Raw genomic sequence first — 14,568 nt, 5'->3', positions numbered from 1 at the left:
TTTAAAGTCCACAAGTGTATATTAGGGAGCCGGAGTGCAGTTCTTAGAGCGTATTTCATACATGACAATACTGAGAGTTACACAAATACAGTTGAGTCTCCATTCGAGGGACATGTGTTACAGGATGTACTGATGTTTATATACAGTAATAAAGTTTTAAGAGCTGGTGAAATACCAGACAAGCTGTTGGAAGCTGCTGACTATTACCAACTTGACATGCTCAAACATTTGTGTACACAAAATTATATGAAAAGCTCACCCCGAGAATGCCATAGACACACTACTACTAGCCGATAGACATCATGCTGACTCATTAAAGGATTTGACGTTGATGTTCCTTAAAGATAAGGCAATAGGATTGTTAAAACAATCTGAGACATGGGCTAAAATTGAATCTGTTTCTCTGTTAAAATACATTTGTAAATGGTTGGTGGAAAATGATGATGATGGTTACACAGACCAAAATAATTCATAGATATAAAAATCAGATCAAAAGAACCTGCAGCAAATACAGATCAAAAGAACCTGAGAAATTCTTATGAGCCAATCATCGATTTCAAGAGCATGCCAGGAGAAGTAACCACAACAAAATATATAAAACATAATAGCACTATCAGAAGTAAATATAAACAATGTCTTTTGTAAGAGTGCCAGGTCTGTATTTTATATGCTCCTGTCGCAGGGCAAGACGTTTCTATACTACTAAGAGGACACACTGGCTTAATGTATGTTGGCAGAGAGCATATATGTTTATAATATATAGGTTTACATACAGGGATAGTTGAAAAACAATACACATTACTTAAAATAGACTGAACTTTACCTTGGCAGTCCATTCCAATCTGAGCTATGCTTGTATGTAAGAATAATTATTACAAGTTTTTTTACTTTATTTTTTATTCATATACCCTCTATTTCTGTTGTGTTTGTTATGCAAGTTGTTTTTAACAGTAATAGGAGAGAAAGGAGATAAAGAGATGGCCTTGATAATCGCGATTTCGTATAACAGACGCCTTAATAATGGAGTATCTACTGCAAAAAAATCTAAGGGTTGGGTCTTGGAATTCACAGTTCAAAGCTGATGGCATACAACAGAACTCTAATGACAAATAGCATAAATAAGTATATTGAGTTCTCTGCATTAGTTTACTTTACTTGTACCTATAAAAGTGGAACAATATATATTGTTTTTAAATTTAGTACATATGTGGATATTGCTTTCTTATTATTAAATGTTGCATATGCTGATAAGTTTATTGAATTGTTTAAATAAAACGCGTTTTAAACAATTATATTTTATTTAACACTGGACTTAGGCTGCATTATATCAGTTGTGATGCTACTATTACATTTTCTTGACAATTGTGTGTGGTTGAAAATGATTGACTATGTTCACCCACCAACTGTCTTCTACTCCTTTAGTGAACTCTCTGATAAATCTGTAGTTTAGTATGAAAATATTGTCCTGGTACTCTGGCTGCACACTGAAAAAAATAAATATTTCACCATGTGTTCCATCCCTTGATGTCATAGAGGGCTAGCCTTTTGCTATAAAAGGTAAAAATTCTGGGCTCCAAGCTGGTACTGAGTAGCAACACAATATCTCATTGCCCAACCCAGGATATGAATCCAGGATTTTTGCATGATGGGTGTACTTATGGGCAATACGACTCAACCACCACAGGAGTGTATTAATTTATGGACATTGTTTACCCCAATGAGACTGGTGGCAGGTCCCCACTCTCCTTCATGTGCTTTAGACCTCTTAGCACATGATAGCACATAGTGATCTCCACCCATCTTTTATCCGAGTCATCAAACATAACTCCCACCTGAAAATAAAGTATTTTTAGATTTTTGACAACAATGAAACATGAAGACCTTTCAATTCATACATCTATTATAGCAATTTAATAAAAATATATCTTATTGAGCTTTTTAAATACTTTTAAGCATCTGTATTCTAATGTACTAATTATCAGTGCAGCACAATGCTTTGTTATTCTAAATCATTTTTATGGAAAGCACAACAAAGTGGCCTCACTGCTTTTGAACCTTGGTTCCCCATGCCACATTTTTCGACAGTTTATATCAAGCATATTATAATGCATTTTTGCATGCTATAATTAACGGATCCCAAAGTAGTGTTAAAGCTTATCTAAATGTAAACACATCAACAATGATATCCTTACTCTATACCGGTCTATTCTATTATAGGATCGAGACATGTTAGCCTTATATTTCCTCCTACCTGCCAACCAGTGCTGGCTACTTTGTTTGACCTTATTACCTCGTATTCCTTAAGAATTTTATCCCTGATTTAAAATGTCCATGGTTATTAAGTGACCTTAAGTGTTTTCAGAAATAATAATTATTCTTATGTATTGTTCTGAATTATCATAAGTACAAGTTTGTTCACCTATGTGATAAATAAAGTATTTTATTTTACTAACAAGTTCATTATATTTAAATGCAAAATCAGCACATATTGCCACCTTGATTGCGTCTATTACAGAATACTGAATAATACCTATTACAGCCTAGAGTATGCCAGTGTTAGTTATCACCCTCATGTCTATGGTTCATAAATATTAATGCTTGTGTCCTTTTTATTATAATGAGCTAATTACCCCCTTCCCTATTTTACCCTGTTTTATCCTTTAATTCATTTTGGATTTTATGCACGCTGTGACAACTCATAATAGAAACAACATTTAGCTTTTTGTTTAATTTATTTTGATTTGTTCCTTTGAGTAAATAAATATTTAAATTTTGTGTTTATGCCAATGGAAATTGGCTAATAGAATTCCACACTAATTTCACAAAAATAACAGTCATGTTACAAGTTTACTCTGATCTAGAATATATGGCCCAAATGTTAAGTGGGGTGAATTGAAACAATCATTAACAGTAGCAACACCATATGCTGTTAAATTACCTGGTACGGGAAGGCATAAAATATATCCTCCTTGTCAATGGCAAGTAATTGTCTCTGTGAGACAGACAGCTTGGAGACGGCAGTTTTCAATGCAGCGATCGCATCCTTCTCCACCAGACCTTCCAATGCCTTGAAATCGCTTTGTTGTAAGGCGTCTGAAACAACCTGGCGCTAGGCATTAAACATCATATTGGGGATAGGTTTTTGCAATGGGGGCGCTGTTTATATATCAAGCCTTCTCAGGAAGAATATAACTGAGGGTTCACACTTTACTAGAGACTTTAATTTATTAATTCTACAATGGTATATTGCCAGTATCTTTAGAGTTTTATAATTTTTCTAAATTAAGTTGAAATGAGTTCGCGTGCCCTATACAATGTACGAGGCGAAATTGTTTTTGAAATTACGGATGTTCCAGTCTAAGGACAGGTTTGATGACCAAATTTGTAAAGGGCAAAAATGCCGTTAATCATACCTGAACTGCATGCTTCGAAGCTTCTATAAATTCGCCGAGACTGAATTCTTGATCAAAATAAGGTCTGATAATAAAATTTGAAAACATCCAATTCTTGACGAACTTTATGAACGAAGGCCACACGACAGGCGGGAACTCCATCAACTGCGGCAGTCTACGCGACTCCGTTGGATTATCAGAATATTTACAGTATTGTATAACAGAACATTGTGAGGTTAGCGGAATTTGTTTTGCTACATTTTTGTGCGCATATCTGTCACATAATCGAAATGATTGCCTCGTTAGAACTTGCCTTAAAGCTAAATTCATATTTCACTATTTGTTCCTGTAAATATATTTAGATTTCTATACAAAAATGGAAGGCAAAACATGAAAATATTGCTTTTCAAATATATGAGATATAATCTGTTCTCAATAAATCATTCATGTCTTGTCAGTAAGGTGCACAGGCTGTTGCAAGGTGTTAAATCTAATAGAGATATCAACTCTGCAGATATCTCAAAGCAGAGATGAGACTAACGCCGAGACATAATATAAAATAGTCTCTTTTAAATTGAGTTAGTAAGTTGAAAGTTAGGTATTGTAATTATATAATTATATCGGCTTGAGACATTGAATAAATAAATTGTAATTTACCGTTTGGGTAGGTACTTTATTTTGAGCTTAGCTTTTTAAGAAATCGACTAAAATATCGATACATACTGATATCGATTTAGTAATAATGTTTTTCTCTATAAATCTAATAGGTATAGAATATGTTTAGAATGAAATTATAAACGTCAATTTAAAAACGTGAAAAACATTTTTGCGTGGTAATTGGAAACATGTTTGCCGGCTAATAAAAACTGTGTAAAACTACTTATTATTTCGTTTTTATATTTGTAAAATACATAAAAATGGATGACCAAGCGTGTCCGCGTTGTAAAACAACGAAATATCGCAATCCCTCGCTTAAATTGATGGTAAATGTGTGTGGTCATGTGTTATGTGAAAGTTGTGTAGATTTATTATTCTTGAAAGGTAAACTTATTTACAATGTTATCTTTTAGTTTCTGTGGATAGAAAACGTTTGTATTTTAAAAGATATAAAATCTTAAAAGAATTGAAGAATGTAAATTATTACCCAGTTGGCTATAAAATTAGCAACTCTTGCCATATCTATATTTAATACAATATAACTATTAGTGATTTTTAATAATCAATTTTTATGGTACCAGCTCTTTTAAAGACAGAGCCTTTTGTATGGAGTATCATTAGCAAAAAAATATTTACAACAATCAATAACTTCACTGTTAAAACGATAGATTTTTCATTATACAATAGAAATTTAAAAGAAATACTGGGCATCAAGCATCATATTTAAAATATTCTCTCCAGGTTCCGGAACATGTCCAGACTGTAACATTCTCCTCAGAAGAGGCAATTTCAGGGTCCAACTCTTCGAAGACCCCATGGTTGAGAAAGAAGTTGATATTAGGAAGAGAGTTTTGCGGGATTATAATAAAAAAGAAGAAGATTTTGCAACACTCCGGGACTATAATGATTATTTAGAAGAAATTGAGACTATTGTGTACAACTTAACAAATAATATAGATGTTGTAGAGACTAACAAAAGGATAGAACAGTATAAAAAAGAAAACAAAGAGCTTATTATGAAGAATAAGGCAAAAATAGGTAATTAAATTTAACATGTTGACCGCCAACACAGTCAATGTTGTCTGATGCTAAATAACTCTTAATAGAGAGTCGGAAACCATTCTGTATTAATAATACAAATTATTTATGTTTTGATGTAACTAAATAATACAAAAAAAAAAATATGAAAATTGGCATGATGCGGAATTTTCTTGGCTTGGTAGGACAAACACAAATATGTCTTCTAATTATTATTGTACACATTAAAAGGCATTATAAGACATTTAACAAAAAGATATGACATCAAAAATCTAGCATAAAAAGAATTTTCAATATTCCTTTAATAAATAAATAAGTTTTAATGTATTGAAATTTAGTGGAAAGGATAACTGTCAAACAATGGGAAAAGAGTTGCATTATTGAATGACGACATCACTGAGTGCCATCATTACATTTTGTGCATAAGAAAGACTTGGTGAACAATCCCACTATATGTATACCATTTTTTGCAAAATTATGTTTTACACTATAGATAATTGCCTTATGTTTAATGAATTTTGGTATTGCTTAACAAAATATTTTTTTTGTCTAAGTACCGAATTTGGTATTTTCAGGTAGAGAAGCTGTACAATTAGAAGAGGTATTAGAGAAAGAGAAAGAATTAGAGGAACTACGCAGGCAGGAGCTATCACGGTTAGAACAAGAGGCCAAGAAACAAAAGATACGGAGAAAGAAGCGCTCATTGATGAGCTGATGTTTGCAGATGGAGATGCCAAAGACATACTGAATACGTTTGCGCAAAACATGGCTAATAAACAGGAGGAATTGGCGTCTGCTGTTCCATTGGTAATTAACTAAGAACTAAGCATAGCTTGCACTGACAAGAGAATTACACATAGGACAGAGTTTAGTTTACATAGTTTACGGTCTACATACAGTGAAAAATCATTTATGCAAAGTAATCTATCTTAGTTTCGTTTTCAGTCTGAAATCTGATATGGCAATGTTTTGCTCCCTATTACATAGCATTAATATAGCTTGTAGAAAATCATGTTATACATCTGCCCGTCCCATTAATGGGAAAATGGGCTTATGTATGTGATTCTGTTTTGAAGGATATGTGATATAATTTTTTTTCAGGTAACACAATTCTCTTCTGGTGTGCAATTTACCCGTGGGGCAAGTAACCAGCCAATTCCCATAATAGAAGAAGGTCCATTGTATAAATATGAACCACTGGCTGTACCAGACCGTTGTGGTCCAGACGCTCCGTCCATAGCCAATATAGTCAACTGTGGATATTTAAAACACGTTAGGTAAGATATTTTTTATACTTACCATGGTAAAATGACCTCACTGTATTTGATGGGAAGTGCAATAGAGTGATGAGAAATAATTGTTTTGTCAATGCAAATCTGCATATACAGGTTTATCCAGAATATTATACAATTACTTGGGCCTCTATGGAGAGTTTTACTTGTGTACGGTGGTTGCTATTTGATCGAATACAAATATCTTACCGCCTGGTTTTACCTTAGTCAACATGACTCATGTAGATGGCAAGGGTGATTAACTCATCTGCCTTCAGAGGCAATAAGAAATGGTTGGAGTTATATTTTGTTTCTTATCCTATAGCAGTGATAGGTAAAATATATATGTACACTAGCTTTTGCTCGCGGCTTCGCTCGCGTGAAGGAGTTTTCCAGGATAAAAGTTCCACTATATATTTTCCCGGGATAGTAGCCTATAACCTCCCAGGGTCTTATGCTATCTCCATACCAAATTTTGCTTTTTATACCAAGTCTTATGTCACGTCCCGTTCCGTGGGAACAGGATAAAAAGTATCCTATGTCCGTCTCCTGGTTCTAAGCTACCTCTGCCCTATTTTACAGCCAAATCGGTTCATCTGTTCTTGAGTTTTAAATAGTGTAACTAACACCACTTTCTTTTATATATATAGATATGTAGTTAACATATTTCGTGGTGTTGCAGAGCGGAGAACGAGTGTGAGAAGGCGGGCGGCTACAGCGCCACGCTGCCGTGCCTGCGCGCGCTGCAGGACGCGCTCGCCGGACTCTACCACGCCAGCTGACCACCACCACCAGTGTCACCACCGCCACCACCACCAGCGTCACCACCGCCACCATCACCACACATCTCCAAAATATTTCTCTATTACTTCCTTAACAATTGCCATAGACGTTTTTGTATAAGACTTGGTATACAAAAATCAACATATTAGCAAAATTTACTGTCATGTTTGTTTTTTAGTTTTTGAGATGTAAACCTACATCAGCCCGCCTGCTGTTTGATTCTTTTGAATGGCAATAATTGAGTTAATGTTATCATTGGGCATATCCAAAGACAAATAACAAAGGCATAAAAATAACAAATATCCTTTGTTGTATAAGTGTAACTTACATTTGGCATTTTTTTTTAAATTTACAATCAAAGTTAGTGGGAGAGCGTCGTGTTTGTTATCTGCCAATAAAATAGGGTTCAAGTATTACGTAACACAATTTTTAAAGTATTTTGACCCCCCATGTAACGCGCCGTAACGTTTTCCTGCACGCCCCCGTCCCCTCCTCCAAAAGTTTTTATTTATTTATTTATTTGAACAGCCAACAAAACATACACCTTACATAGTTTGTTTTTTAACAATTCCATAAGTAATTGCTGCAGTGCTGTTTTAATTACAGGCTGTCACAGCATGAACATATAATACATAACAATAAACAATTAGCTGCACCATAAGTGCAGTATATTCTAAATATAAGACTGAATATAAAACTAAATTTAATTTATGTAACTCTAAAATGATTTTTTTTTGCAATATTTACAATTATTTTACGCAATATACCGGAAAGTCGCTAAAATACCTTTGTTATTGTTTTAAAATAAAAAAACAATGTTACATAACGCTTTGTATGAGGCCCCTCCCGCCCTGTAACGCATCGTAACGTTTTACAAGACCACCCTAATTGTGTTTTATTTATTTATTTGTTTATTAAACACAAAACAGGTTATAATCATGAATGCATCATATTATGACATGAAAAATAATACCTGGACTATAATTATAACCCAAAACATGTGTTCTAGAAAGTAAAAGTTACATATAGCAAGTATATATAAAACCACAGTTTGAGTACTCTTAGGTGAATGGAATAACAAGATTGGTAGATACAAGTGAACAATATGCGAGGTTAAGAGTTATGAATCTTTGAGAATATAGTGGATGTGTCGTTTGTAAGAATTGATGTTATTGTTAAATAAGTCTAAGTTAGGATAATCTTTGCTTATTTCATTGTATTGTCTACACATACGGATAATTGGATTATAAAAAGAAGTATTATTACGAAAAACTTGAAGAGAGAAAGTATTGGGTTTGCGACATCTCAGATTAAAATTGATATTTAAATTAGATAGTAAGGAAGCTGAATCAATTCTCGAATGCGTTACGTAATACTTGAACCCCTATACCAGTCCTTCAACATAGTGTATTGTATGCTATATATTACTATTCACTTTTATATCTTTAGTAAAAAAAAAACAACAGCAAAAGATATATGTGATTGTATATTTAAATTAGTCCAGCTATATTTTTGGCTTACTGTAAATAAGGCCGGCATAATTTTAGCGACCAGCAAGCAATATCCGTGATATAAAGTACTTAACATAAAGATGATTAGAACATAACAGACCATAACATTGGCAGCATAAAATATGAATTCCAAATATAGTTATAAAATTCTATTTGATAAGTTTGTGAAGATGTTTGTTAGATCTAATTGCTTGGATTTGGATGTATTTTGGCAAATAGACAATTCCTGGATTAACTTATCGGCAGCGTTCGATAGCTGAAGTCCTTTAATATTTTTAAGTTTTGCAAGATTTTGGTAACGATTTTTTATTTTTACCTCTTAAATGACGTCACGGTTTTAATATTACAAAGTATCAAAAAGGAAAGCAGAAGCTAGTGAATTGTAATTAATTTCTAATTTTTATTGTTATAATTACTTATAAGGACATGTTTGAATTTCATAATTTGTCTCGTGCGAGAATCCTGCGCTGTTTTGAATATTGGTGAAGCATGTAAATAAATATGTATATATAATTTGTTTATTTATAAGTGTCGGTCTGTTTCCATCGTTGTTATTTTGTGATAATAAAGTGTTTTCAAGTATGAGTTTTATTGTTTTTTTACAAACACTCACACATCACGCATTTACCTCCGAAGTTGCAGAGGTGCAACCAGGGCACCCACTTTTCGCCAAGTGTGTTCCGTCCCTTGATGTGATAGGGGGCGAGCCTATCGCCATATCGAGCACAAATCCCAGACTCGACCTGATACTGTGCTGAAAATCCCAAATATCACTTTGCCCGACCAGGGATTCGAACCTAGGGCATCAGCGCTGTCGTACCGCGCATGACGCCACCGAGTCGGTTTTTTTTACTTAATTATAAATTAATGGAGAATGTAAATCTACATAACATAATCACTTTTATAGTTCAGTGCAAAATCTAGACTAAAACTGTACTGAATATAAATTCAGTTAGTGTCTAATTAACCCATTATTTGGCCGATTTATAATATACAGGTACGAATCTAAATCCATCACCTGGATTATTGTTTGTTCTAAGTTTGATTTTTCTAATATTTCAACTGCAGACTAGGCTGCATAGTATGAAAGAAATAATTCATCTTTTCAGACACGGTTCGATCAAATAAATTCGCAGCAGTTATACTTTGTGCTTTATTACCTGCATAAAATATTAATTTATCTGTGTGATTAAAATTAAACAATTTTTCCAAACAAAAAGAAATGACGTGAAACACAGACGCTCTACGAAGTCTGCAGTCGCTGAACACTGAACGAGGTTCCAATCGTCTGCGACTAGACAAGCCACAAATCCTGTCCAATCCAGAGAACATCGATTCCTGCCCAGGATGATTCGCGAGGCTATTGAAATTAAAAAACATCTGAATTTTAATAGGGAAGATGGTTGGCAGCTTGCACAAGCCTGGGATCCAGTTCTACATTTAATTAAATCGGAATCCAAAAGACCGGCCGCCATACTTCAAGACACTGTGAACTCATTCTGCGTAGATCGGACCACCAACAGCTAAAATTAAAAAAGTTGTATAATTGTAAAATGTAGGTAGATCTTGTAACTGATTTTGCAAATGACCAACACCTCAGTCCCCCGCGTGACCATGAAGGCTGTAAAGCCTTCGAAACGTCGGGAGAAAACTAAAATATTAAAACCGCGATTAAATCCAAAAAAAATAGTTTAATTTTAATGTCTAATATTCGCGTAAACATAATAAATCATTTAATTATCAGTGTCCCTTAGGAAGGTTATAAAATAACCGAAGTGAAGTTGCAAATTTGAATTATTTGGGTTTAGCACGCCATCTAGCGGTAAGTTAATTGATATTCTTCAAAATCAATGGCGGCTAATTTTTAAGCTTGTGAGAGGAAACAAGTAACCTCTGTTTATTGACTGGTACAGTGCAATAATTGTGTTTCAAAGATCGTCGGAATAGGGGTAAGTTTAGACGTATTATTGTATCGCGCACGTCAATATATCGTAGATAATTTTGTGTCAATAATACCTATTATGTATCTGCGGTAATTGTTGAACTATTACATATTTTTAATTAATAAATTTACGGATTCATACAATGTTTGTATGAAGAACAATAATGTCAATTACTCAACATGATACGAACGGTGTTACATGAGTTATGTTCAATAATGCTGGCGCTACATATTTTGGCGTATACGTCAAAATATTTGACATTTTGGCAAAGTAATATTGACTTTGTGTTATTTTTTTATTGCTTTGTATGACGAGACGAGCTTGCCGTTCGCCTTATGGGAAGCGATACGACCGCCCATAAACAGTAGAAACACCATCCAACACCTTGAATTACAATGTATTGTTTGGTATTCCACTGCACTCGCCAGCCTAGGACATGAGATCTGTCTCATTATGTCCAGTAGTTACACTGGCTACAATTGGCTTCAAACCGGAACAAAACATTAACTACAGGCTACTGCTTTGCGGCAGAAATATACATTGCAGTGGAACCTACCCAGGCGAACTCTCACGTATGAGAGGCCTACCACCAGTGATATTTATGTATAAAGTTGATGTAGGATTGGTCAAAATACGCGAATATATGTGTGGCATACATTAATTACCAAAAAGGCTAGTTTATGCCGGTAGGAAGAACCTACGTAGTTCATAAAGTTCTCTTTGAATTCATACTTGTTTATTATACTCAAAATATTTCGGTCAATTGCCGTGAACACAGTACGCACAGTCCTAGATTTCTAGAATAACCGGTGGGAAAATTATATAAAGTAAGCTGTTATTAATTTATTTCGCACCGCTATTTCGGTATGTCAGTATTTCCCGGCCTGAGAATTAACGAAAAATTTCATGCATTTAAGAACAAAATGAAGTGTCACTTTATATTATAGTATTACTTCCTATTACTTTGTATACCTAATTATTGAATTTCAATCCTATGTAATTCACTCTTACGAAACGTTTTCCTTTAAAATTTGTTGTAAACTATTTAGTGGTGTAAGATAATACATGTAAGCTGTGGTTGCCTACTTGAAGAGCACAGAATTTAGCTAATGTTGTATGCGTATTTTTTGTTTTTTTTTTGCTTGTATTGTTACTGTGCATCATCTACTGGTAATCCGAAACAATAAATAACTAAATAAATAAACCTATATACATTGAGCTAAGGCGGTCCTTGCGTTTCAAATTGAACTAAATCGCGCGCCAGTCACACACGTGACGGACAAACGAACGAAAAGACAAATATTGTCCCGTCGATAAGGGGTAAAAAGCGCCGCGCCTCGAACGCACTAAAGTATGACAAATAAATGCGCTTTCAAAGGATTAGGGCGCGTGCATAGTGCTAAATCACCATATTTCATTACCTACCTACGATATTAATATTTTGTAATTATAATTGTAAGGGTACTTTAGTAAAACGCCAGTTATTGTTAATAACTTCCGTTGAATGAACTACTAAGTTTAAATAATAACTATTGTTATTAATTCAAGTCTCGCGAATGTTATGATTTTGTAATTTTATATTTAAATTTAATGTATTACTTAATTATTTAATTTTGATCATTTAATCGTTTTACTTCCGATTCAGCTCTTCCGGCGTAGTTTAGGTGGGAGACTGTGTTGTCTCCGCTAGGGCAGTTGATGTTGAGCTCTCATGGAGTGATCATTGGTGCTGTAGTGATATTATAGTTGGAATTTACGAGATTGTGATAGAATTAAGGGAAATAAAGTGTATATTACCTACAAAAACGTTTGAAATTCTGCTTACCCAACACTATATTGAATAATAGTCATGTGAAACTAACTCTGATTGTTTACGGCTATACCACTTAATGCACAGAGGTAGCTTGAACAAGAACATTGGACATAGGCTAGGTTTTTAAACTTTGTCACTCACGGAATTTTATTTCATTTTATAGGATTAACTATCCGTGACTAAGGCCACATTAAATCCCGATCCAGGGGAGGGGGGGGGGGGTGAATAGGTACCGGTGACACTCAGGGATAATGCAGTTCCTTATTAGTTAGAAATATGTCCTATTAGTATGTCGCTTACATTTTTATAAAAAATTTGACGTTACTTAATCCCGAAAATTAACAATATTTCTTATTTCTTAGAAAATAAAACCGCATTAGAAAGCAATAAAGAAAATATTAAAGAAAGTAATTGTAATAAGGGTTATAAAAATCAAATAAAGCCATAACCATTGCGTTGCCATGAATACAATTATTAACATAATACAATTAATATGTTGATATAAATTATATAGATACTAAATTTTTTTGGACTTGAATGTAGCTTCGGTCCGTTACATGTATACATTAAATATTCATCGAAATAAAACTAGTTATCGGATTTTATCGCAGTTTTGTATTAAAATTTCCTCCCGACTTGTCGAAGACTTATGCAGCCTCCATCGTCACGTGGCGGACCGTCCCGCAATCCAACACGCAAGAATCCAAAACGATTTTTATTTTGAAGTCTCAAATTCGCGTAAACATAAAAATCATTATGTATACAGTCACACACTTTCATGCATATTATCCCCGAAGGGTTAGGCAGAGGCGCAATTATTGTACTCACTTTTCCTCGTATATAAGGGTAAGTCTGTCGCCATATCGGTTACAAATTCTAGAATTCGGGCTAACTTTTAGAAGATAACGCGAAAGCAGTTTGCCTGAGTCGAGATCCGAAGCCAAGACCTTAGCGCGGTAGTCCTACCGCGCACACATTTCACCTACCACCAACATAGTGATCCATATCATCAGTTCATGATATGAAAGAAAATAAAGTTCCGCGAAGTAGCGTATTTCTTTAATACTTAGGGGATAAAGGTTTGAACTTATGAGTATCATTGTGGACGAAGCTTTATTTCCACTAAAGCTGAGAAGGCTTATTTGTTTGCGCTGTTGACTTGGCCGATAATGACGTCGCGTCGGCTGAGCCTCACACCTGTCATACCGCTACAATGACCATGTATATATGGCCTATACTTTACTTCAAAATCTTCAGGCTGTATGGTGTTGCTACTGTTTGTGGATGATCGTATCGCTTACCATCTAGCAAACGTCAAAGTCATGTCATTCAATTGAAATAAAAAAAAAACTGGGCATTATTAGACTTAATCATTATGGCCTTAATTATCACATTAATAGTGATTACATGCAAGTCATAACTTACCGCAATAAGTTGATTACAGTATTAATTATGTTAGCATTTGCTGACATTATTAAATATATTATTTGTAAACTTTATTTCACGTTAAATGTTTGGAAGTATGTTATACCTTATTTATCGTTTTAATGATTTTTAGGCATTAAACTGAATGTTGCCTTAGCATAACTCAAAAGTCCGTTAGATGACCGTTTGTTTTCTTAACATCTTCAATTTTAGAATTTTAAAAATGGAACTTACAATTCCGTCACAACAAAGCCGTTAGTCTAAAATACAGGAGTGTTAGATCGCAAATTTATAATGTCCGTAGCTCCTTAGAAGGGTGTGGTCACGGGTGGTTAGCACTAAACTCCATACAATATTGCATGGGGACTATCAGTACGGGCATTGTACCGCAGAATAATAGAGAAGGGAAGTGCCACTTAGGGTTGATTTTCCACGCAGCTGTATTACCGCAACAAGATACTTTGGGGCCCTCTCGTATGCTGAAGATACGGCGAAGGAGGTCATCGCGGCTTTTGGTTGGAATGCTGGTATAGGGTATACATAGTCAGCTAGACGGTCCAATACTAGCTCAGGTGATACTATACTCCCTAGTGTAGTTTGGGGCGTAGACCGCTGAAACTACAATACAATATAACCTTTCCACGTATCCCCCAGTGTTGTTAGCGAAGACGATGCAAAAAAGGGTTGATTTTATACCATCTGAAAATAAATTATTAAACAGTTCAATACTTACAG

General features: G+C 34.5%; 2 protein-coding genes across 2 annotated transcripts; one reads left to right on the top strand and one right to left on the bottom strand.

Moving 5' to 3' along the window:
• Positions 1–1,279: 1,279 nt before the first annotated feature.
• Positions 1,280–3,851, bottom strand: LOC115447394 (m-AAA protease-interacting protein 1, mitochondrial). Its single transcript, XM_030174426.2, has 4 exons — positions 3,414–3,851; positions 2,939–3,103; positions 1,714–1,832; positions 1,280–1,484 (listed from the first exon to the last, which is right to left on the bottom strand). Exons 1-4 carry the CDS (start codon positions 3,720–3,722, stop codon positions 1,346–1,348), a joined length of 732 nt encoding a protein of 243 aa, XP_030030286.2. The 5' UTR covers positions 3,723–3,851; the 3' UTR covers positions 1,280–1,345.
• Positions 3,852–4,175: 324 nt separating this feature from the next.
• On the top strand, positions 4,176–7,753 carry LOC119192782 (CDK-activating kinase assembly factor MAT1-like). The gene is given in 6 exon segments (XM_037446547.1): positions 4,176–4,433; positions 4,791–5,087; positions 5,663–5,773; positions 5,776–5,894; positions 6,189–6,364; positions 7,041–7,753. Coding segments are annotated over 6 exon segments (927 nt in total). The 5' UTR covers positions 4,176–4,309; the 3' UTR covers positions 7,141–7,753.
• Positions 7,754–14,568: the final 6,815 nt, after the last annotated feature.

Source organism: Manduca sexta, unplaced genomic scaffold (assembly GCF_014839805.1).
Source record: "Manduca sexta isolate Smith_Timp_Sample1 unplaced genomic scaffold, JHU_Msex_v1.0 HiC_scaffold_3158, whole genome shotgun sequence".
Classification (NCBI taxonomy): domain Eukaryota; kingdom Metazoa; phylum Arthropoda; class Insecta; order Lepidoptera; family Sphingidae; genus Manduca; species Manduca sexta.
The sequence above is the reverse complement of the archived record's forward strand: the minus strand, read 5'-3'. Positions and strand labels throughout refer to the sequence as shown.